Raw genomic sequence first — 24,417 nt, forward strand, 5'->3', positions numbered from 1 at the left:
ATGATGGCCCTTCACTGTCACTATCAACTACTCGCCTATGGGATAGGATGTTAGCCATCACGGTGGATTTTTCCGAGGTTACACTATTCGGTTGGTATAATATACATGTCACTCTATAACACAAGGGTTAGGCGGCCGATACAAGTTGTCTTGGCGCTTAGAACTTGGCAAAAGCATTTGTGAAGCCGGGCGGGACTCTCATTGTGTACAACAGTAGTGAGCGTTCCTACTTTCCTAATTATAATAGAGGCAATTGCCGATATGACAGTCCCATGGTTCTGGGGTTGCACAGGGATATAACGTCGGTTTCTTATTGCATGGATGTTGCCCAGCTTCGTATTTTTCTAAGCTAACCACGTATGTCTAGCCTTAAAATCAACAACTTCCACTATCACATGAGCTTGACCCACCGGACGAGCTCGATCCAGTATCATACGAGCTCGATCCAGAATTGCACGAGCTTGATCCGGTATCATACGAATTCGAAGCTGCGGCAACATATGCAGCAGAGGATGCAGCAGCGGACGCAGCAGCAGATTCGGCGGCCTTCTTTCTGCGCCACTCCTCTCTTCTTTGGGCCTCGCGCTCCATAATGGGTCTAGTATTATGGGCTGTCAGCATTTTAGGTAACAGAAAGGTGGGATTAGGATGAGGTACCGTTGGGTTATTGAGTATTTGCGTAAGATTTGTAATTGAGAAATTGTGGTTTTCACCTGGTTCCTACTGCATGGTTCATGGTCAGGTCGAGGTTCCAAGGCAGACGATGAATCACAGTCTCACTTACTCACAGATTCTTTGATGAGGCTGGAAAATGACTGGAATGGATATTAGTCGCGGGGCTTCTAGGTGTTTAAATAGAGTACCACTGGGTAGTTTATCGCGAATACGGCCCCCGTATAAGTTAGCCTCGCCCACATTGGGTTATAAATAAGATTGATTAGCCCAAGGCTATGCATGATAAACGCGTTCATTGCATGAACCAATCAAATTCAATAATTACAGCCATCTTGTATTGTATCGCCCCATTTTACCCGGGCGAACGGCCTCAGCACTGGAAAAGTGGAACGTTGCTACAGAGCCTCATCTGTTGTGCCTAATCTTCACCATTTTCTACAACCGGATATGTTGGATGTCTGAATTCCATCCAGATTACTGGATTAGGAAGCATTATCTTAACGGATTTTGGCACAGGAGCAGTAGAGTGTGAATTGCAAAATGCGGGCCTCGGTCGACATCACGAGTGCCCCATTCTGGGGCGTCAAAAAGAAAACTTCCACCAAATTCTTTCCAATTAGGATTGAGTTTTAGTATCCATTTTTTTATCTATACCAGTAAATGCAACGTTTATACTGTACACCGTAACCGGGCTATGCAGTATGGATATCGCCGCCCGCTAACTGCACGCCCACAGCGCCCTCCTATCCCTCGCGGACCTGAGTCCCAAAGTGCTCGCCATAGCCCCTCCTACGATCATAGTTTCGCGCTAGGACTTAGGATAAGGCTGCGCAGTCGGATTTGTTGTTCAAGTGATGCTGCTTCGTATACAGATAGGCGGATAGGATCGGAAAATGTCGGAAGAGATCTACTATATTCCAAACCAACAACCCATCCAACAACCCATCCAACAACCCATCCAACAACCCATCCAACAACCCATCCAACAACCCATCCAACAACCCATCCAACACCCAACTACCCGACATCACACATAGCTATCAATATACGGGACTCACTCTCAGACAGCCCTTCTACAGGCGGCATTGATGAACCCCCGCAACAAAGCCCCTCCGTTGCGTCGTTAACAGAGACACGTACACAGGGAGAAACCACTACATCTGACATTCGCCGAATGTTCGGCGCGTTTGGCGTGTTTAGCACGCAGCTTATGAATAACTATGACGAGATTGACGCAATCGCGGAAAGACTCACCGCGATTAACGACATGGACGCTACACTTGATACACCTGAAGCCAAACGTATCTTACAAATGAACAACGACATCGTAGACTATCACCAACAATACGATGACATGGTCTCTAAGATGACGTAACGTTTGCACGAAAGGGATGAATGGCAAAGGGTGATTCTCGCTAAAGCACTCAACGCAATGGAGCGGCAGATGTCGACCTCACCACCCCTCATTAGGAGAGGTGATATCTACATTAATACATCATCTTATCTTCCCCTTAGCTTTCAGCGCTTACACAGTTCGTCTCCTATTTCCTATAGCCGTCTCTCATTTCCTATAGCTAAAATCCCGAGCCCAACAATACACTATATAATCTGCTACTTGGCCGCGGATACGTATTTTTCCCCACGGATACACATGCAATCTTTTATAGCGAATATTAATTCAGTTTCAACCCCCATCTCCGGTGTTGGGTCAAGATAACAATGTGGCTTAGACGGTAAGTGACCGTGGGATAAATATAGTGTTGAAGCTGTTCACTAAATTTGATATTGTAAAAATTGTACTTGAAACAGACGTCCATTGCAGCCCACATATTCTTGCTTATCATTCTCCTCAACGTTGACCATGTGCCCTTCTAGCTATGCTTATTCTTCTCCAAGTATAATCAAACGTCTTCGTTTTACCTCATCCAGCAGGTACAGCTGCAGTTGATAATCTTCATCCGCTGTGCTAGCAACCCCACGTTTGAGATGCGAGAAATCCATCACATCTTGATTGCCGAGCGCATCGAGCCTTTGGATTTCAGTTTCGGCGTATCCTTTCTGGCGTAGTTTTGCGCAGTTGTACCGCTGTGCATCTTCAAGGATAGTGAGCAAGTTGTGAATGGCAGCGTCATTCCAGCCCAAGTCGCGGAGCCCGTCGTGCATCTTCTTCTGAAGGGGAGTCAGGGTGGAAAGGTATTGGGTGATGACCTCTGCTGGTGGCTCCCTGGGTATCGTATCATCAGTGGTTTCGATAGTATTTTGGTTGAGCTCTTCTTCGGATAGGAATTTGAGATTTTTCCCGGTATCATCAAGTATCCACAGTCCCTCGAGGGTTAGAACGAATCGAGGTTGTTCCTCTGCCATGATAGAGGATTGGATGATCAAAGACAACTCTGAGACCAAGCCTTGGAGTTGTGAACTTATATGTCTTGATCTAGGCAACAGCCTCATGTAGACTTCAGTTACACAAGGCAGGTGGGACTTGGGACTCAACCATGGATGCGTCAGAATGCGCTCATTTAAGGTTGGAGGTCCCACTACCTCTTTTGGGTAGGTGTTAGGTAAGGAAGATGGAAAAAGGATAATATTCCTAACTACCTAAGTAGGTAGGTACCTGACGCCGGGTAACTACATAAGGAGGTAAGGCGGGACTAGTCTTCCGATCCAGTAAACCCCAGACCCAACCCAGACCTAACCTAGTCTGGGTTAGGTTTTAAAATTAGATTCGCGTAAAAACATACCTACATGCAGGTATATTGATTTTGGGTGGGTCTTTCCCTTCGACGTGTAGGTAGGTAGTAAGGTTACTACTAATTGTTTCATCTTAGCTAAAGCTAAAGTCTGAGATAGGGTATAAAAAACTAAACATGGATTTGATGCTCTCTATAGCCAAACAGATCAGCAGATAAGACCCCCATCTAGCTACACACAGCAATGTTACTAGAACCAGACCAGCTACACCAATGCCCAGTCCGAGTGCACTGTGATGTATTTGTTAAGCCATATCTCAACCATAGGGACAATTAACTCACTCGGTGGTTGTTCGCGCATCTTCTCCAATAAAGTCTTCCGTTGACGCAGAAATTGCATAGTTGAGTAGTATCTGCCGAACAGTACTGCTTATAATTAGCGCTTCTTTGTTTTCTAGTCTCAGGACGATTAGAAAGAAATGGTGAAATTACGCCTTGATATACACGGTTGGTTCCTAGTATTCCATCAGGTTTATCTTCCGTTTGTCTCTCCTGTATATCGGGAATGGGACGTTCCTCAATCGACAAATCCGGAGATAGGGCGGCTTCAAAAGCTCCCCGACATGCTACAAGATTTAATATGGGCTCTGTCAGAACTCTCTCGCTTTTGTATTCCTTTTGTTGGAATAATGCCTACCTTGAGCATTGCCAGGCTCTGTCTGAGGAAGGGCTGCGACATATATAGAACTGATAGACAGAAGATTCAAGATAGTTTGTCTGAGTAGCATGTTACAAGAGGGTGTCTAAAGATAGTTGACTTGATGAGTTGAATCTGTGCTATTCGGAATTCCTTCGCCAAACGCTAGACTAGGGTTCCTTTTATATATCTCATGTCAAGCTGTGTCAGCTAGCCCTTAGGTAATTCGCGTATTTCTCTATTAGGTGTTAGCTGGATAGTGTCACATCGGGACGTTACTTGTAATTTGTGGTAAGTCAATATCTGTTGTGATACATTTGTAAATGCTAGATTAACCGACGAGATACCAGGACTAGTACCTTAAAATAATCATATTGGTGCACATTACATCCTGAGTCTATGACACATTTGTGACATATGGATTTATATGGTAGTGTATCAGTAGAACTCCACGATTTCAACTTCTGCTAAGTTGTTTTAAACATTTAACATATACGGAATATAAACCTGTTGCATATGTGCCGTGTTTTGAAACTCTACAGGCTAAGCATCTACAAATTTGCAAGGCTATCTCCATGCTCTCTAGGTCATATTTTTAAGGCATTCCAATATTTACTAACGGCATACTCCACACTTCATTCGGATTAGGAACTTGGACATAGGGTTTGTGGCTCGCCGTTTTGATAATCGGTGGCTGGATCTTATGTAACCGTCTTGAGTGTGCTCTTGTGTGAGCGACGTCGGTCCTTCATATTGTTATAGGTTGCACGGGAAGGGGACCTATTCCACGCTTTTCGTCCGTGAACCTCACAGTAATGCCTCCAGTAGACCTTGTGACGACAACCATTATATACTTTGAGCAATTTGTGGCGTCAATGAGGCAAAGAAGATGTTACCAGCTTTTGTCGCTAGTCGTTGCGAGTGAGGCCTTCCTCCTTCAAATTGCTATTATTAGGAGTGCATCTATAAATTCTTATGTTTAATTAGACAAATTCGATAAAAAAAACCCCCCTTCTGGTTATATAATTAAGCTTAAATTCACCTACTAATCCTGAACTTCTTACCGATAAATTAGAGTTATACGACGTAAATTATAATAATTTGCCCTGGTCAAAGAAATAAGGCGAAAGGAATATAAATTGAGTCAAAGGCCAGTTAAGAAAAAAATGAAGCGGAAGTAGAAGAAGGTATTAATTGAAGTTAGGAAGTATAGACGAGTAAAGCAGCCGGGGAGGCTAAATTGACCTTATATATTAAAAGTATCTAATTGATCTATTTATTATCTTGCAGCACCATATTGCAGCACCAGAATTTCCCAGGTGCTGCAGGACTTGTCAAGGCCTACTACCGGGTATTGCATCTGCTAGGGCGCATCAATACCTGGTGGGTAAATTGGGCGCTTGGCACGGTTAACCCCTACTAGTTATATAATTTTTTAGTATAGGTTCTGGCTTATTATTATATTGCTACTAGCTAGTTGCCCCCATCATTAGAATCGAATCCTAAGATAACGCCCACCGTAAACAACATCGAAATTACCAAAAATGCACACAGTAACGAGTCGTCGGTGAATAGTCGGGAAACCCCCTTAAAGCCGAGATGCACTGGCGATCTTTTCTCCCGAGCGCCATGGCGTAAAAAGGCTGAAAAGGCTGAAATACCCCGCAGCCACCATTCTTAGGGCCAAGCTAAGGGTTTCAGTTAGATGAAGTGTATGCTATAGGAATCGAAGGTCAATTCCAAATCCAACCTGTAGTGTAGCAAAATTTGAGGGAAAATTGACTATCCCGTATGATCTAGACGAATTGGTACTCATAGAGACATTTCGAAAATCATGCATAATTATTGCATTTGTGCACTTCAATCTAATCTTCTGGGCCTGGAGGTGGTTAATTGGCGGAAATATATCGGGCGTTGCATCCTTCAGCCAACCGAATGCCAAGCTCGGAATTTCCTCAGGGGCGTTGTGAGGTCTGAGCCCTGCATAGCAATATCAGATTTCACCGTGATGGGTAGTCCAATCATTTAATCATATCTTTGGTAACCCAGGTCACCCGTGCTACACTTGGCATCGTCAACGCTGATCATCTTTACAAAGTCCTAGCCGAGCTAGACTCTTCACGGGGTGCTCTATCCAATAAAATAGCCATTCATGATTGGTCTTCTTGTCCGAACCCTGTAGAAATGTAGGATCAGATCTTGTACATCAATAACCTAGCCCCGGCATAGGTGAAGTCCAAACCAGCGAGTTATGCGAATATAAAAGGACATTTCCCCAACACTTGGTTTGGTCTGTATCCGATTCCAATCATTCACTTTCATTCACTTTCATTCAAACAAACTACATCTTCCCTTATCATCATGAAGTCTGCCGCAGTTGTCCTCGTTAGCTCACTGTCTACCATTGTCGCTGGACATGGCTACCTTGTCACCCCGGACAGCCGAACCAAGCTCGGATTTGAGGTTAGACATTTGGATAAACTGGGCATCAAGGAGGTTCCTTCGACTGACAATATTTAGGCTGGAATTGACACATGTCCCGAGTGCACCATCCTCGAGCCCGTTTCCTCTTGGCCCGATCTCGACGTGGCTCCAGTTGCCCGCAGCGGACCCTGCGGATACAATGCCCGTGTGAGCGTCGACTACAACCAACCCGGCAGCGACTGGGGTAACGAGGTGGTCAAGACTTACTCAGCTGGCGATGTAATTGACGTCGTGTGGTGTCTTGACCACAACGGTGATCACGGTGGCATGTTCAGCTACCGTATCTGCCAAGATCAAGATATCGTGGACAAATTCCTGGATGCGGATTACCTGCCAACCGACGAGGAGAAGGAGGCAGCCGAGGCCTGCTTTGAAGAAGGTCTTCTTGAATGCACCGGCGTCGATGGACAGACCTGCGACTACAGTGCAGACTGTAGTGAGGATGAAGCTTGCTACCGCAATGACTGGTTCACCTGCAACGGCTTCGACGATACCAAGTGTCAAGGTGTCGACAATTCTGAGCTTGGCTCCTGTGAGACAACAATCTCCGGCGGTTACACTGTCTCCAAGCAGATCAAGATTCCGGACTACGTCTCGAACCACACTTTGCTGTCCTGGAAGTGGAACTCTTTCCAAACTGGTCAGATCTATCTCTCATGTTCCGACATTGCTATCCAGTAAGGGGATTGCGGATTACCTAGTACCTACATAGGTATTATGGCAGAGAGGAACGAACATTGATGAGGCAAGGATAAGAACTACCAAAGCCAAGGAAGATTGGATCGTCTAACGCGGGTCATGTGAAGCATATTTTCAGGGTACTGTACATATATATACAAGTTGCAGCAATTTAAGATTGTTGGCTTATTAGAAAGCGCACCAGTGCCCGTTTATTTCATCAACAGATCTATTCATACGTAAACAATACCTTATATCCTCACAAAGCCGATAGTATCAAGACACCAACACTTCCAGCAATGGTCCAAAAGGGAACAGTCAAAGAAGAACCCATGCCAGGCTTTGCGTCACTCCCTCCTGTACCAGTCGCACTACTCGTTGTAGTAACGTCACTCCCACCGCTCCCACCGGTAGTCTTTGTTCCGGTGACAGTAGCATCTACCGAAGACACAGTGACAGTGTGCTGCAGTGTTGACCCAAATGTCCATGTGAAAGTATCACCACTCACCGGGGTAGAGACAACACCACCCACATTCGACATTGTTTTCGTGCCATTGCTCGGCATGCTGCTAGGATGGTAGAATTTGGTGTTACCACCAGCATCGGCACGAGCATAACCCAAATCGCCGGCGCAATTGTACTTCTCAAGGTATGGTCCGCACTCTTCCCAGTGACCGGGGATGAGAGCTCCAGCAAACCATTCATCTGCACCTAGTAGGGAGGGTTTGATGTCAGGGCAGGTGTCCCAGATACTAGATAACATTATTAGTAACAGAAGGGTAAAAACGAACTTCTTTAAGCTCGGGGATGGAATCATACGCAGAGATAATAGCACTGTATCCACAGCACAGGCACGCTTGTCCGTACTCAATCATCGCATCAGTATCAGTCATACCGGCGATATTTGTACTGTTATCCGAGCACGTGGTCATGTGTTCCGTGATGAGGTATTCTGTTTTCTCAATTTTGCCGAGGTTGCAAGAGCAAGAATCAGGGGCATCATTCGGAGTCGGCCAATACGGTAACCCATCCCGGTTGGGGTTGAGACAGACGCCGAGGAAGTCCATGACTGTATTTTGGTACTCGCAAGAGTAGACCTGGGATATTTGTGTCAGAGGTTGAGGTTATATGAATTGCCAAGGGAGCCTTACCCGGTTCCAACATCTCTGGCCTACGCAATCAATCTGGAGAGCGGACCTTTCACATTCACAAGCATTGATACAGTCGATTCCCAGGCCAGGGCATATCTCGTTCATGCAGGATGTGTTTCCACCACATGCTTTCGAGCAGGCTTCACCTCCCCCTCCGCAATTGTTGTTTACACAGTTCGAGTAGTTGGTATCTACATTATCGTAGCATGTTTCGAACCCTTTGGGATCAGCGCAAGAGGATGGCTCAAAATAACCGACTTCCTTGGCGAGTGATAGAGAAGAAAGGGCTGCTAGAGCTAACAGTGCACGGGATGAGAGACTCATACTAGTAGGTTTCTTAGCGCGATAAACAATTCCTTTCCACCAACGTAGTGTGTGTCTGGAAGACTACTTATAATTTAAGGTACATAGGGGCGCCGTGAGGCTGGAGCCACAGGGTTCACGCAGGATATTAGTGCTGACATGGGGCTCGAACAAGTCCAATCAGATTCCTTAAAGAACTTTGCATAAATAATGAGATCTTTACCTGTTTGGGAGTCAGATTCGTCTTCTCGTCTAATGTTCCCCCTATGAACTAAGTAGGAAATGCCAAGCCCGAGAATAGGACTGCCAAGGTCAAACGGATCCTACTACAGTAGTCCTCGCTCCGGCCAATCACAGCCTGTTCCTGTAACCTATTACGGTGAGTCCGAAGATAAATAGCGAAGTAGTTGGCCCCATTTTAATATGCACAAGGGTCCAGTGGAGCTTCTTAGAGGATTTTGGTCCCTTACTTTCGGAATCAACGGAGTGCAGGTCGGATGTACCTCACCGTTTGGACAAGACCACTTCTCTTTCACTGTTTGCTCGGTTTTGCCGTTTACTCTGTTTGTTCTCTCTTTGTGCTGGATTGCTAGGAAATATCACATAGAGCACAAACGATTTGCTAACACCTTGCATTTCATTGAACAGCTAACACAACTCACGATGGCATTTATAAACTCCTATTCAGCTTACTCTTTAGAATGCAAGAATTATTTCTCACTTCGCCATGATGCCAGACAATTATGTTGCAGGCCTAGAGGCTCCTAGTCTTGACCAACCTACCACCAATATAGCCAAGACGAGCGAGCACGACCTGCAGAAAACCCAACACCGGTATGATGTGGAACGCAAGAAACGCCTGCACCCTGATGGGCCAACCCAATATGTGGCCTTGACCGATGAATCTACGAACAGCCTCCTTTCGAATGGAAATGTCAACAATCATCTGCTCGAGCAGAGAAAGGTTCGAGTGCTCATTGTCGGCGCTGGGTTCGGAGGGCTGCTGTTCGCAGTGCGACTCCTCCAGTCGGGGTTTCTTCGTGCAACTGAGATCCTCTTTGTGGATACAGCAGGTGGCTTTGGGGGAACGTGGTGGTGGAACAAATATCCCGGCCTAGCGTGTGATGTCGAAAGTTATACTTACATGCCGTTGTTAGAGGAAACCAAGTACATGCCGTCGCAAAAGTATGTCACCGGACCTGAATTGAGAGAACACGCGAATCGTATTGCCAGTCAATGGAATCTCATTGACCGGGCTTTGTTCCAGACTGCGGTCAACAAGTTGGCTTGGAATGACCAGGATTGTCAATGGACCATCCATATCACACCACATGGCCAGTCACCCACCGCAATACAATCTGATTTTGTTATCTTGGCTACTGGGTTGCTGAATTCCCCGAAAATCCCAAAGTTGGATGGGTTTGAGACCTACAAGGGGAAGGTTTTCCACACTTCGCGCTGGGACTATGATTATACTGGAGGAAGTCCAAGCAGTCCAACCATGGATAGACTGCAAGACAAGACGATTGGATTTGTCGGCACGGGTGCATCTGCCATCCAAGCAATCCCACACCTTGCCCAGTGGGCAAAGAAAGTGATCGTTTTTCAACGCACACCGTCTGCTGTTGATTGGCGTCACAATCACTCCACTGATCGCGCCTGGTGGGCGAAAATGGTTCAAGAAGCCGGCCCTGGGTGGCAACGAGAGCGCATGGAGAATTTCAATGCTTTCCCCTCGAATGAGAATCCTCTCCCAGATATAGACCTTGTCGACGATGGTTGGACCAAAATGCAGTCTTTCAGTGTACTCATCGGGAGTCCCTCTGGTCTTGATCCGGACCATCTGATGCGGATGCATCAATTGGATTTACGTCGCCAAGAGGCAATCCGCCGTCGGGTAGAAGCGACAGTGACCGATCAGTCGACTGCTCGAGTTTTGAAGCCCTGGTATCCTGGGTGGTGCAAACGGCCGTGCTTCAGTGACAACTTTCTCACCACATTCAATCGACCTAATGTTTCCCTCGTGGACACTAATGGAAATGGAATCCGGAGTATGACAGATCGAGGGATCTTGGCAGACGACCAAGAATATGATTTGGATGCCATCATTTTTGGGACTGGCTACAATCTTGGGGGTAGTGCCGATCGTGGGGATCTGACTGTAACCGGACGTGGCAACCAACTCCTCCAGGAAAAATGGCAGAAGGGGCTGAATTCACTCCATGGAGTAATGACGAATGGATTTCCTAACCTATTCTTTCCGGGCCCGTATCAAACAGGAGCGTCAGCAAACCAGGTCTATGTTCTCGATCAGCTTGCCGTTCATGTCGCCCACATCATCTCGGAGGCCGGCAAGTTAACCTCGGAGCGAAACCCAAATGTCACCCTTTCCGCGTTTACTATTGAGCCTAGCTCTCGCTCGGAAGGAGAATGGACTTCCAAGGTTTTGATGAGAGCGCGAGCACTGGGAGGTGTTTTGGATTGTACTCCGGGGTACTTCAATCGGGAGGGACTCCAATTTGATGACCGTGAAGCGTTTCTGGCAGCACACTTCAGTATCTGGGGAGAGGGGATTAAGAGTTATGTGAAGGAGATAGAGGATTGGCGCAAGACAGGTGAGTTGAGTGGACTTGACATTCAGTCTCGACATGACGCGTAGGTTTTGGGGATCAAGTTCACACAGTTTGATATGAAGACTTGTTGGTTTCAATATTCAATGTTATTGATGTTATTGCTTTATTGGAAATAAAAACTTTACCTGGTACCTATTGCTATAGGAAGGAGCCATGGAGCAAATTTTGATGCAGGTGCAACCGAACACCCTGGCCCTGGACTCGAGGCCCCTACACGGAGTACGACGTAGGACAATATGTACAGATCCAATCCATGGTACTCAAAAGTTGTGTCAAAATGAATGTGTCAGCTAAACCGGAGAAATAATATAAAAAAACGAGATGCCACGAATCATAGTGAACGGCATGTATTGAAATCCAAAAGAGGAAATTGATTAACGCAGGGAATAATATAATAAGTCCTTAGTCTACACCGGTGACAAGATCCATCGTTGAAGACAAGTCCTGGGGTAGTATTCCCCAGAAAAACTAACCTAAATCCGGGGGGTCCGGAGACTTCTCCATGTTCTCAATGCCGAATGAGTATGGAGTAGTGCAAAAGTACATCGTACTCGGGAACTACCGAGTCCCCACGTATGATGGATATCTTCCCCTCAAAAAGGATCACAAATCTGTGCTCTAACGGAAAGTGTTCACCGGGATCGGATATGATTTCCTCGGCTCGCTCCATTTTCTCGTTTGTTTTTCGGGGAGTCCCAGTTCCTTCAGCTCCTCTAACTTCGGTCCCCATATCCCCATAGTAGTAAGGCCAATGTGGATCCCTCATAGTACCACCATTTCACCCGAGACCATATGGCAAGTTTCCCATGGATCGGTCCCTCTGTACTCCATAAACCGAGCGCAGACCCGTGGATGGGGCACGGGGTAGCATTTGCTGTATTTGGCCACTCCAGAGTTGGATAGGTAACAAAGGGGGAAAGGTTCAGAAGTTTAGTAGAGTCACATTTTCTGACATCGAATAGCATGCCACGCTCAAGCGCGCTGTCGCGATGCAAAGTAGCCAAGACAACAAACACGAAATTCTCCCGACAATAGCCCGCTCGTTCGTTTCGTGGCGATGTCTGGCACGGGACAGACTGTAAAAACTCGACTTCACGTGATAGCCAAGACAGAATGCGGACATGAAAGGCTGAGGCAGGTTAGGGCCCCCCGTGTAACTGGCCGGTTTTTCCGTGGGAGAAAATCGGATAAACTCTCGAAAAGCCCACTTCTGCCATCAGAACTCTTGTGTGTCTGAGAGACCCACTAGTTAGCTCGGCAATCCCCGAGCTGCGAGCCATATTCACATCTTGACAGTCCTGATCGTCTTGATCGTCTTGATCGTCTTTTTATTGCTTGTTTTTTTTTTTTAACTATACATGGCTAGCAGCATAAACTCCGTAAAGCGGTAGCACTCATGAAACTAGTTTATTATGATTATTCTTACTGTATACCCTGTCCGTACTAACTAAATAGTCAGCTTGCCTTACGCCAAGACTAGGTTTTTTTCCATTAAAGTAAAGGGGGAGTGGGATTTAGTGGCGTCGTCAAGGTCTGTGCTTTGTACAGCTTGCCCTCAATGTGACATTGATGTGAATATACGGAGTAGTAGTTTTTAGGCTGGAAGTGTTAAACTGTGAGCTGTAGTTCCCTTCAGGTCATCAGACTCATACCTGAGATGCCTTTTTTTCATTTGCAAATAAGCTAAATATACTCGGTGTTATATATAACATCCCCCTGGAGGTACTAGTGGAATAAAAATAACCTGGGGAAGAAGATATGGGGGGTTGTGGAGGAGTCACAGTCCCAAAAAAAAAAAAAAGTATTCACGTGCACAGTCCCATAGACAACTAACCAATTAGAGGTGATTTCCCCGCGGACCCTCTATCCTAAAGTGGGCATCTCCGGTTTGTCAACCCGAGACTCTGTTTGGTTCTAGATGTTCCCAACCTACAAACTGCATATGGATGGAGTTTAGGGGGGATTCTTAGGGGGATTTTGGGTTTTTTTCTTTTTCACTTTGACCCTCTTGTAATGAGACCAGGATCAGCGGATCAATTTGGGGGATTCTACCCAATCAGATCACCTTGTCTCACAGTTTTACGGCTTGGGCCGTGCAGCACTTCCCCGGTTTTCTATACTTGCCGTTTCTATCGCGTGGTCAAATTTCTAGAGCCGACTTGGCTACACAGTCATTCTAGCCGATTTCTAAGTTTCCTGTATCTTAGGCCGACAGTGACCAAGCCAAACATGGATTAGATGAGATTTATTTTTTTTCGGTAGTTTTGCTTTTTTTTTTTCCAGGGATATGGGGGGAAAGTCTGGGGATGACCTGACATATAAAATATAAATCCTCTCCCCCTCCCTAGTCCCTTCCTCTCCTCCTCTTCCATCCACTTCTCACCTCACATTATCTTCCTTTTGAGACATCTCACTTGTCTCTTTCTGGATTTCTTACACACATCTACCCTCATCGACTAGCTACCATGCCTGGTGGAGCGGTCATCTCTGGGCCGGTCGACACCACGCGTGTCGAGGCCCCGGTCACATTCAAGGCCTACTTGATGTGTGCCTTTGCTGCCTTTGGTGGTATCTTCTTCGGTTATGACTCTGGTTACATCAGCGGTGTTCTCGGCATGAAGTACTTCATCCAGCACTTCGAAGATCTTGTGAGTGTCAATGTCTACCCACAAGTTCCTAGGATCTCACTAACCACCCCCAGGATCCTGCCACTACCGACCCGAAGCTATTCGTCATCCCGTCCTCCCGAAAGTCACTCATCGTTTCCATTCTCTCCGCTGGAACCTTCTTTGGTTCCCTCATCGCCGGTGATCTGGCTGATTGGTTCGGTCGTCGGATTACAATCATTGCTGGCTGTGCCATATTCATCGTTGGTGTCGTTTTGCAGACCGCCGCTACCAGCATTGGACTCCTCGTTGCCGGTCGTCTCATTGCCGGTTTCGGTATCGGATTTGTCTCCGCCATCATCATTCTCTACATGTCTGAGATTGCACCCCGCAAGGTCCGTGGTGCCCTCGTCTCGGGTTACCAGTTTTGTATCACCGTTGGTTTGATGCTTGCCTCGTGCGTGAACTATGGTACCCAGGACCGTACAGACAGTGGGTCGTACCGGATCCCCATTGCCCTCCAAATGCTCTGGGCTCTCATTCTAGCCCTTGGATTGTTCATGCTGCCCGAGTCCCCTCGGTTCTTCATCCGCAAGGGCCAGAAGGATAAGGCTCGTACTGTGCTGGCCCGTATCCGTGGACAGCCCGAGAATTCAGACTTTGTCGAGATGGAGCTGAATGAGATTGACGCCAACAACCAGTATGAACAAATGGCAATCCCCCAGGGTGGATACTTCAGCACTTGGCTCAGCTGCTTCAACGGAAGCCTCTGGCACCCTAACAGCAACCTTCGTCGTACTATCCTGGGTACCTCCCTCCAGATGATGCAACAGTATGTCTTACTCTCCTCTCCCTGCTATTGAATGTAAACTAACCGGCTGTAGGTGGACTGGTGTCAACTTCATTTTCTACTTCGGTACCACCTTCTTCACGCAGCTTGGCACAATTGACGACCCCTTCCTGATCAGCATGATCACCACAATTGTCAATGTGTTCTCCACTCCACTCTCCTTCTACGCCATTGAGAGATACGGACGTCGTCCTTTGCTCCTTTGGGGTGCCCTGGGTATGATTGTGTGCCAGTTCATTGTGGCCATTATTGGTGTCACCGATGGCAGCAACCCCAAGGCCGTCAGTGCAATGATCGCTTTCATTTGCATCTACATCTTCTTCTTTGCCAGCACCTGGGGCCCCGGTGCTTGGGTCGTTATCGGTGAAATCTTCCCTCTGCCCATCCGGTCCCGCGGCGTGGCCCTCTCCACTGCCTCCAACTGGCTCTGGAACTGCATCATCGCAGTCATCACTCCCTACATGACGGATGCCGACAAGGGTAACCTTGGCGCTAAGGTGTTCTTTATTTGGGGTTCTCTGTGCACCTGCGCCTTTATCTACACCTACTTCCTCATTCCCGAGACCAAGGGTCTAACCCTGGAGCAGGTTGACAAGATGATGGAAGAGACCACTCCTCGCACTTCCTCTAAGTGGCAGCCTCACAGCACCTTTGCTGCCGAAATTGGATTGGACGAGAAGGCTGCCCATGCACCCAGCGTGACCCAGCAGGAAGTCTAATCCATCGGACTGGTTTTGACATGGTGGTTCTATTGTTTTCTATCTTTTACGTAGTGCTAGCCCACTCTCAGCAGGCTTTGCTTCTATTATTGCCTCTATCATGAGTTAACGGTTTCATGCGACATTGCCCCCGATATCCACGAATATGCATGTAACATAATACATTTAATTCAGATGGCTTTTAATACTATTTTCTTTTCAATTCTTGCAGGCAACCATTTAGCTAACTCTCACGATGCTTGATACCAAGAATTCCCACGTACATTTAGGTCATGGTCTCGATTATATTGACAATTGTTATCCTCGGTAGAAAAATGATAGACCCTCCGTCAGGAGGGTCCACAACCCATATGTAATTGTATCTTTTACTAGGCGGACCATACAAAAGGTACATATATAAATGTTAGTTTTTCTCAACTGAATTATATAAAGACCTTTTCAAGTGACTACGAATACCCTAGTACTGTCATGACACGCACTATATGTATCGGAGCCTGAACCATCTGAGTGTAATTCTCAAATATAGTGGTCTTTTTGGCCTAGTGTGTAACTCGCTAGTCCAGGGGCAGGTTGTAACAAATACAATCCTGATACCTTTATATAATTTCAGGGACAAGTTTCCAGAACGCTTTTATGGTTGAATTTCTTATATTAGAGGCCATAGTAGATTTAAATTTCCAATCGCAACACTATAAAAAGGCTCCCTAAAACCTAGGCTCAAACTCGAATATGACATTTAAATAGAGCAGATTATTATATATCCTAGATTGTAATAAAATTTTAATGACTTTTATCGTACTTAAAACCAGCATTTCTATATGTCCCCTTTGTGTACGGAGTATGGTCCGCCTACTCCGTAGTAAAGGATACGATTAGTTGCATATGGGTGGCGTGGCGGTGGCGCACCCTCCGTAGGCGGGTTGATAATTTTTGTCCAAAATAAAAAATATAAGTGCGGGCCAGGTACTCTGTAGAAAGTGCCAGTTAAGTAGAATAAGGTTAACTGGGTGATAGTCAGGAGCCAATACAAGAACAGGAATTCTACCGGCGGTATAATAGACCAAAAATAGCTTATAGCAAAGTCGGAAACAAATTGCACATTCATCATGAAGGACATAGTGAAATCATTAGGGGGCGTGTCTGCCACGCAAACAGCCCCAGAGGCGTAACTGATGAGACATTACTCCGTACAGCCACATTACAATGGATCCCGCTTTTTTGTGTACTCGCATTCTCTCCCCATAGGGTTGAAATCCACATTCACCAACTCAGCCCTGGGATCTCCGGGGGGCAAGCAATTGCCAAGCCCCGGGGCCTTTTCCTCGGCTTATGTCAGTATCTTGGCAAACCTTGGAAACTCACAGATTGAATGGGAAAATACACTCTTAACAAGGAAAAAGACTTTCACATGTGCCTTGTCTTTCATTGCTTGGATGTTTCCTGGTAAACAATCTCGGAGTGTGGCATTGTTGTATATATTGTTGATTGTTGACATAAATATTCAGCCAAACCTTGAAAGCCTTCGGGGCTCCATTCTCCGCTGACTGATCTCGCAGGGGACCTCGGGACGGGGACCGCCAAGACCGAATACGTATACACTACCACGCACGTTAGGGCAAAGACTCCATGCGCCCCGTCTAGCCGTTACATTGCGGTTTCGATGGACCTGGCTTGTTTGGAAATTTACTGGCTGAGTATAGGGGACCTATCCACCATCTACCATTGAACCCATCCGTGATGAGTCTTGAACGCATATGCTACCTAGCCTCATCCTTGGGTGGCGGATGAGTGCTCGCTTGTCAACTGGCGTTTACGCATCTACGTTTGAAAACTCCATCCACATCTACACACTCTAGATGAGTCGGGTTCTGGATTGGATGAGTGGGGCCTCGTCATCATGGTCGATCACTTGGTCTAGTGCCAGTCTAGTGGTACTCAGAGAAAGACTTATTCTATGGATATCATCCTTGGGCCGCGTCCTTAATTCCCCGCATGGCAAATTTCGAAACCCTCAATGGCTAATTTGTTCTTGGCAGGACAATAGTCCCAGGATGATCGACGGTGGATTCATCAGAGTTGGTTAGAGTTGCTCCTGTACCAAGCCTCTGGCTCTTGCACAACCTACCGTTGTCCTATCAGCTGCAAGCAATTGCTACCCTTGGCACTATGACGAGGATATCAATGGATAGTTGAAGCTCCACTCCAGGGGCCTACAGTCACCTAAATTCCTTCCTTGATGAGAAATGTTACGCGTTTCATTTGCCAATGCAGGCGCAGGACTACCCCGTATACTTCGTCAGCTTCATAAAAATATCCTTTATCTCAGGCGGGTCTATCCTGAATCTAGCCATGCTCCGCCTTGGTATTTCTAGATAACAAGGCATCGTGAAGATATAAAACACCCCAAGACACCCGCCTGTGGTATCCTCAAGTTCCTCATTCACATTTACATTCACTTTTGACTGCTTCAATACCTCAATCATGGTTCATCTCGCATCTGCTGTTGCCATTGGCCTGACTGCTCTGACCGGCATCGTGTCCGCTCACCCGGGACATGATGTTAAGGCCGAAGCTGCTGAGCGGGCTGAATTCTTCAAGAGTGCCCCTGTTCACTCGCGCAGCCTTGCGCAATGTTCTTCTCACCTTCGCCGTCGTGGCCAGGAAGACCGAAATGTGGTCCGTCGCCACCTGGCCGTGAAGAACCTTCGCCGCCGCCTTGGTCTTCAGCCTAGTATGTTTTAAAGCCAAGTCAACAAACACTGTCATATTCTAACAACCCAATAGCCAGCCACTTGAACAAGGCGCGCTCCGATAGTGCCCTGGAGACTTCTCACCACTCCAACCTCACCGGAGTGAATCCTTCTACCGACCCCAATGTCTTGTTTGGCGGTGATGCTACCTGCATTCTGGCACCCGATGTCACCCAGGGACCTTACTGTTAGCTTCCCATTTCTGTTTTATTATTGAATGTTACTAACGCAGTTTAGATGTCACGGGTGAACTGATTCGTGACAACATGGCGGAGTCCCAGGAGGGTATTCCTCTCTACATGGACATCCAGCTGATCGACACCAACACCTGCGATCCCATTCCGGAGATCTACATGGACTTGTGGCACTGCAACTCCACCGTAAGTAAACCCTTCACTCTAATTTCCCCGCTGTATTGCAGTACAAACAGTTCCGCTCACATCAATCGCCATAGGGTGTCTATTCTGGAGTCGTCGCCAGTGGAAACGGCAACTCTGATGATCAGACTAACCTCAACAACACCTTCAACCGAGGTATTCAGAAGAGTAACAGGGAGGGTGTTATCCAGATGCAAACCACCTTCCCAGGTCACTACACCGGCCGCGCAACTCACATCCACGGTATGATACCCAGATACGAAATTGTTTCTCCCTTCATGGTTACTGTCTTTCTGTTTGCATGGATGACCTTTGCCAAACGCTACCAATTGAAATCGATTCCAATATTTACTAACTTCATCAATAGTCCTCACCCACCCAGCCAACGAGACCCAGGTCCTTGCCAACGGAACCCTTTCCGGTCTGTACTCCTCGCACTCGTCGCACGTCGGACAGATTTTCTTCGACCAGGATCTTATCACCGCCGCTGATGAGGTTTACCCGTACTCGAACAACACTCAGGAGGTGACCCTCAACTCTGACGACAGCATTCTCGCCGAGGAGCTCGATACCATTGACCCATTCATGGAATACGTCTTCCTGGGCGATGATATCACCGATGGAATCTTCGCTTGGATCTCCGTTGGTATGGACCCTACCGTCGACTCCAGTGTCTCCCCCGCAGCCTATTACACTGAGCAGGGTGGTGTTGAGAATGAGAGCTCTGGTATGGGTGGTAGTGGTGGTGGTGCTCCCCCCGGCGCTTCCAGCGGTGCTCCCCATCTGCCTCGGCCACAGCCTTCTAAATGAGGTTATTTGCACTTGTCTCTCAACTGCAATAGATTGAGTAGATCACACAGATGTATGATTCCGTGTCCTCAACTGGGTTTTTTTGTCTTCACTGTCACAATAGTTAAAAAAGATATTTTCTCACAAGTCTTTTGTTTGCTTTGCTCTTCGTACCAAGCTTGTATTCAATAGTTTTCAATAGTTTTGTGGGGGATTTTTTAGAACAAGATCACATCACTATAAATAAATCGCCATCCGCTTTCGTTCTTCACAATTATGGGCTTGCCCCTTGATTGTCTAGAATGATCTGTTTCGGTGTAACAATTCACAAGAGACCGGTTTAATCGAGGGTCTAGTAGTACGTAGTTAGTGATTGATTCAAGACTAAGTGCTCTAACTCTTTCTTAAGCAATTTACTAGGCGTGATCGAGTTAGAACAAATTCGTAAGAACAGAAAAGCTGATGGCCGGGCCCGAGTTTGGCCCGAGGAGTATAAATATATATATATATAATAAAAACTTGACGAACAACAGTCATGGATCGAAAAGGAATATGGTTAAGCTATTTAAAAAGAATACTACATAGTCGTCACTCATCCTTGGAACATGCAAAATATTGATACAATGCCCCCGAAACACCCCTTAAAATTGACCATTCAAAAAAGGATCGCTAACATGCCGATAAATTCCCTACTCCCAGGTCCCCCTATAGACCCGCTCTTCTTTTTCAAATCCTCATCATTTTGGATGAGCCGCTATCTTCTGGTTCATATGATCGTTTTCCACTGTGCTCATCAACACCGTCCACATCATCTGATGTATTTGAAAAGCTGTGAGAAGGTAAAGGGCTGGTTTCCCCTATCTCGGTTTTGAGTCGGCTAGCAAGCGTATCATAGGGCTTATATGGGATATTTTTCCGCTGAATTGTAGGCCATTGGGCGGGGATTGTCGCGTCTATCGAATCCCTGAGCCCACTCAGAAGCTCGGGGGTTATTTTGGCTTCATAGGGTAGAATGTATTCCCGTTGTAATGAGTTGGTCACGAGAAGACGTGACTAAGAGCGACTTAGCTGGGGCGCGATAGACCAGGAAAAATACAAAGAGGCTAATAACATACGATGTAAGTGATAGGTTTTGATCTTGATAGATTGAGGTAGCGCTCTTGAAACTGCGCAAGAGCCAACAAGTGACACACGAAATATGGATCTTCGGTCCATACCTCCCGGGGTAGTTTGAGCTAATCGCTTCCGACGAATGCACCAACAAACCTTGTTTGTAGCTCCCCTTGGACCCGGACAAGGATAAAACAGCCTCTCGCGGACTCAATTGACCTTTGTGTAGTGCACATATCCTAACAATGAAGGCAGTCGATCGTTGATATGATCGATGGGTACTTTACTGCGATGAAATGCGGTATATTCTGGTCGGTGAAGAGACCGACCGTTGAAATAGAATGAAGGTCCTTTGCTGCTCGGTGGAGTTGTCAGTTACACCTATAGATATATCGGTCATGCCGTCAGAGTATAGTTCTCACCTAGTATGTGCAAATGGGCCATCATCGCCTAGCAAAATGTTGATCAGACGACGACGCTTTGTCTCAGGAAACCAATCCGTAGCGAAAAGTTCCGCTTCGCTTCGTGCAAGTGGAACGGAGAACATCTTGGCTAATCTGTGGCATTATGTATCGGGCAATATCTAAATAGGAACCACGTTGATGGTTTATTTTTTATTTTTTGATTAGCATGACAATATATAGGCTTAGCATAGTTCGTTCCCCTTTTCTTTATACTCCTAGGATACAGCATCCTACAGAACGAACCAATTCGCAGAGCCTAGACATATAACCAGAATCGAGAAAGGCTTCGCATTTGCATGCTAGAAAAAAATCATTTGTCCTATCTTGTATCCTAATATGGACCAATTGAAGAATGTTAGTTACATTACACGACGTGAGACAATCTCTTGGATTTTTTAATCACTATCATTCGAAGAAGTTTTCCCAGATCGGGATTTGCAAACAATTCTACTTAGTGCAAGAGACTGCTGGTACTGGTACATAGTACATAACAAAATCCATAGCCCTCTTCCAGTTCCAGTCATGTGGATGATACATTCATTCCATTAACGGCCTCGGCCTCGCGTTCGGCGTGTCGGGCGAGGTGCGTATTCAGGTTCTGAGTCTTCACTCTTGCCATTATCCACTTCGTTATCTGAATCCGAAGAGATAGACACAGGCGGGGAGTTTGCAGCAGGAGATCCAGATTCGAATGGCTCATTGTCATCAGGATCATCGACATCAGTATGAGACGGACCTGCGTGAGTCCGTTGCTGCTGATGGTGCTCCACAATCAACCCATCGTCCGCATCATCTTCATGACCAGGAAGAAGAAAGCCACCGCCATGATCAATCGCGTTATATGACGACTCCCGATCAGGCATTTCTTCATCAGCACCACCATCATCGGATTCCTCTTGTTTCTTCTTCTGTGCAGCGAAGGGGTTATGCGAATCGCGCTCCCGATCAGCATCTGGATCTCCACCTCCATACTCATCCCTGACCCGCTCCATAATCCGTAATCCAAACAAAAACTTCCTCCACGTCTGCAAAATCTTCTTCTCGGCCTTAAGCTCTTCCTTCTTCCTCTTCTCCGCGGCCTCAACCTTCCAAGCATCCCGAAGTAAATCCTCATTCTCGGCTGCAACAACAACACCCTGGATAACCGGCACAGCCATCTTCGATCCAAACTCGAATCCCGTCACCGCCTCCGCATAGTCAATGCCGAGCTTCTTACATACCCGCACGGTACCAGGCAAGGGGACATGTGCCGCACCTGCGGGAACCATACTCGGCACGAAACAGTCGATATTACCATATTCGTTCTTGGGGATGCGGCCGTCCTGAATAGGTGGCGGGATGATGTACTCTGTCTGGTCGCGCGCGTATAGACCCTGCAGGGGCTTCTCGCCGGTCTGGCGGTGCAGTTCGTCGACTTCGCGTTTGCGTATGAGCGTCACAGCGCGGATGGGCACACGCTTGAGAGCTACCGCGCCTGGTTTTGTCTGGCGGCCTTCTTTGTGCCAACTTTCCGCGGAAAGGCATTTTAGCACGTCAGCTCGTCGGAAGACGGGTTCTTCTTTGGCGCGGGCGCCTTTTCCGGCGATGAAGGTTCTGACTGGTTCCGCGCCGGGGCGGAGGGCTTCTTCACGGCGGAGAAAGCGTTCTAGGACGAACTCGGTGGAAGTTCGGAGGCTTTGCAGAGTATCGGCGGTTTGCGTTGTTTTCTTCTTTTCGGGTTGGTTAGGTTGTAGATCTCGAGATTCTTCGAGTTTGTCGACTGCTGTTTTGCTCTTTCGGGCTCGTTGGTACCCGCGCATTACCATCCCGAACCAGTCGAAGGCGATGTAGTGTCCGCGTGGACCTACGGGTACTTTTTCCAAAGGCATTCGGAAGCCCTTCGTTTTCCCCGGCCAGGTCCGCCGTCGAAGGTATCTTGTTGTGACCTCTTTGGCAGTGCCATCCGACGAGTGGGCGACAACGTAGCATATGACTTGTTTGGCCCGGTCTGCTTTTGCACCGCGTGGCTCGAAGTTTGCTTGTAGGTCTGTATCTGCAAATGGTGCCACGGGGTTGGAAAGTACAAGCGGATCGACAGATATGATCTCATTCGTGATGGGTGAGGCAACTTCGGTCCAGTAAATAGGAAATGGTAGATCCTCGTCAAACTGTTTGCGCTTGTTCTTCGCTGGTAGTTTATTTTCAGCTGCGTCAGTCTCAGGCTCGGATGCTTCCGACTGCCCTTCATTATCGGGGTCCTTATCTGCCTTGGAAGGTGTGAGAGGGGTGTAGGTTTCTCCCTTGGTCCAACCAAAACCCAGTGGCTGTAGACTAGCCACGAGTCTGGCCTCAATGCCTAGAGCACGGACGAGAGCCGTGAACAGCTGCGCGCCAACATCCCGCGAGCCCTGCATACGCTCGGCGATCGCGCGAAATTCGTCGAGGTTGGCGATACGCTCACCATGCCGCTCTGGGTCATGTTCTTCTTCGCGAAAGTCGGTGATTGCAGTCTCAAGAGCAGATACTGGTCGGTATCCATACTTTCGCAGTCCTGGCGCTGTGATGCGAAACTGCTTCCTCCAGTATGCGACCAGCACCTTGATCAAGATAATGATTGGATCACCACGGCTCATATCCGGCTGGCCTGGTTCCAGGCGCTCGGACTCTTCACTCCAGTCTTTATTCTTCTGGGTCTTTTTGCCTTTCTTCTTACTCTTGGGCGGTTCAGGTTTTGGCTCTGGTAGTTCTAGGCCCGATGCTATGCGCCATTTCTTGACTTCCTTGTGGATCCCTTCCGGTAGCTTTTTGCGCAGTATCTCGTGAACTTTGGGGTCGTTGCTCCAGGCATTGCGGATAGCGTTGTGGAAAAGCAAGCATTGGACATGCATACAGTGTGTCTGGATCCGGATTTGGCGTTCGATCTTACTAGGTCCCTTCTTACCATCCAGGAGATCGGCCACGTGTGTCTCATTTTGATCTAGGGTCAATTCCAGGTCCTGTAGCTCCGGGGCTGCGACAGTAGGTGTATTGGCGCTAGTGTTGTCTATCGCGTCCTCCCAATCAATATCCTCTTCTTCATCTTCGGATTCCTCAGATTCATGAGGGGCATTGTCCTTGTTGAGGAGACCATCGGGTGCGTCGCTCAAAGATGAGTTGGAATCGGAGTCGGAGTCGGAGAGGTGGAACGGAGCTTGGGGAGGAGCTTGAGCATTATCGGGCCGGGCCTGGCGTTTGGCCGGGGGCGGGTCCTCGGAGGATACGCGCTTGCGAGGGAGAAAGGGTGGCATGCGAATGAATGTGAAAGACGTGAAGTAACAAGTAAGTTCGCCGAATGTCGGAGATGGGTGATGAAGGGAGATAAAGTCGTCATCAGCCGAGGTTGCGCGCTTTATTTTCCTTTCTTTTGCAACTTTACAACTGTTTGCTATTACCTACTTGGCTACCAGTTCTAATAACGTTCAA

The 24,417-nt window shown here is 47.3% G+C and overlaps 9 protein-coding genes across 9 annotated transcripts; 5 read left to right on the forward strand and 4 right to left on the reverse strand.

Annotated features, from left to right (window-relative positions):
* Nucleotides 1-375: 375 nt before the first annotated feature.
* Nucleotides 376-591, reverse strand: N7487_012090 (uncharacterized protein; the record flags this gene model as incomplete). Its single annotated transcript, XM_056879820.1, has 1 exon — nucleotides 376-591. The coding sequence occupies one exon, from the start codon at nucleotides 589-591 to the stop codon at nucleotides 376-378; it is 216 nt and encodes a 71-aa protein (XP_056725139.1).
* Nucleotides 592-1,849: 1,258 nt separating this feature from the next.
* Nucleotides 1,850-2,050, forward strand: N7487_012091 (uncharacterized protein; the record flags this gene model as incomplete). Its single annotated transcript, XM_056879821.1, has 1 exon — nucleotides 1,850-2,050. The coding sequence occupies one exon, from the start codon at nucleotides 1,850-1,852 to the stop codon at nucleotides 2,048-2,050; it is 201 nt and encodes a 66-aa protein (XP_056725140.1).
* A 506-nt stretch (nucleotides 2,051-2,556) lies between these two features.
* Nucleotides 2,557-3,039, reverse strand: N7487_012092 (uncharacterized protein; the record flags this gene model as incomplete). Its single annotated transcript, XM_056879822.1, has 1 exon — nucleotides 2,557-3,039. One exon carries the CDS (start codon nucleotides 3,037-3,039, stop codon nucleotides 2,557-2,559), a length of 483 nt encoding a protein of 160 aa, XP_056725141.1.
* A 3,384-nt stretch (nucleotides 3,040-6,423) lies between these two features.
* N7487_012093 (uncharacterized protein) lies at nucleotides 6,424-7,227 on the forward strand (the record flags this gene model as incomplete). The annotated part of the gene is made up of 2 exons (XM_056879823.1): nucleotides 6,424-6,525; nucleotides 6,583-7,227. 2 exons carry the CDS (start codon nucleotides 6,424-6,426, stop codon nucleotides 7,225-7,227), a joined length of 747 nt encoding a protein of 248 aa, XP_056725142.1.
* Nucleotides 7,228-7,483: 256 nt separating this feature from the next.
* On the reverse strand, nucleotides 7,484-8,699 carry N7487_012094 (uncharacterized protein; the record flags this gene model as incomplete). Its single annotated transcript, XM_056879824.1, has 3 exons — nucleotides 7,484-7,976; nucleotides 8,044-8,321; nucleotides 8,376-8,699. The coding sequence occupies 3 exons, from the start codon at nucleotides 8,697-8,699 to the stop codon at nucleotides 7,484-7,486; spliced, it is 1,095 nt and encodes a 364-aa protein (XP_056725143.1).
* A 709-nt stretch (nucleotides 8,700-9,408) lies between these two features.
* On the forward strand, nucleotides 9,409-11,337 carry N7487_012095 (flavin-containing monooxygenase; the record flags this gene model as incomplete). The annotated part of the gene is made up of 1 exon (XM_056879825.1): nucleotides 9,409-11,337. The coding sequence occupies one exon, from the start codon at nucleotides 9,409-9,411 to the stop codon at nucleotides 11,335-11,337; it is 1,929 nt and encodes a 642-aa protein (XP_056725144.1).
* A 2,439-nt stretch (nucleotides 11,338-13,776) lies between these two features.
* Nucleotides 13,777-15,486, forward strand: N7487_012096 (sugar porter family MFS transporter; the record flags this gene model as incomplete). The annotated part of the gene is made up of 3 exons (XM_056879826.1): nucleotides 13,777-13,959; nucleotides 14,013-14,749; nucleotides 14,802-15,486. The coding sequence occupies 3 exons, from the start codon at nucleotides 13,777-13,779 to the stop codon at nucleotides 15,484-15,486; spliced, it is 1,605 nt and encodes a 534-aa protein (XP_056725145.1).
* A 2,481-nt stretch (nucleotides 15,487-17,967) lies between these two features.
* N7487_012097 (intradiol ring-cleavage dioxygenase) lies at nucleotides 17,968-19,423 on the forward strand (the record flags this gene model as incomplete). Its single annotated transcript, XM_056879827.1, has 5 exons — nucleotides 17,968-18,217; nucleotides 18,271-18,423; nucleotides 18,474-18,616; nucleotides 18,691-18,856; nucleotides 18,981-19,423. 5 exons carry the CDS (start codon nucleotides 17,968-17,970, stop codon nucleotides 19,421-19,423), a joined length of 1,155 nt encoding a protein of 384 aa, XP_056725146.1.
* A 2,098-nt stretch (nucleotides 19,424-21,521) lies between these two features.
* Nucleotides 21,522-24,242, reverse strand: N7487_012098 (Rad4 family protein; the record flags this gene model as incomplete). The annotated part of the gene is made up of 1 exon (XM_056879828.1): nucleotides 21,522-24,242. The coding sequence occupies one exon, from the start codon at nucleotides 24,240-24,242 to the stop codon at nucleotides 21,522-21,524; it is 2,721 nt and encodes a 906-aa protein (XP_056725147.1).
* Nucleotides 24,243-24,417: the final 175 nt, after the last annotated feature.

Source organism: Penicillium crustosum (genome assembly GCF_028827405.1).
Source record: "Penicillium crustosum strain IBT 35664 chromosome Unknown utg000005l_segment0_segment0, whole genome shotgun sequence".
NCBI classification, from domain to species: domain Eukaryota; kingdom Fungi; phylum Ascomycota; class Eurotiomycetes; order Eurotiales; family Aspergillaceae; genus Penicillium; species Penicillium crustosum.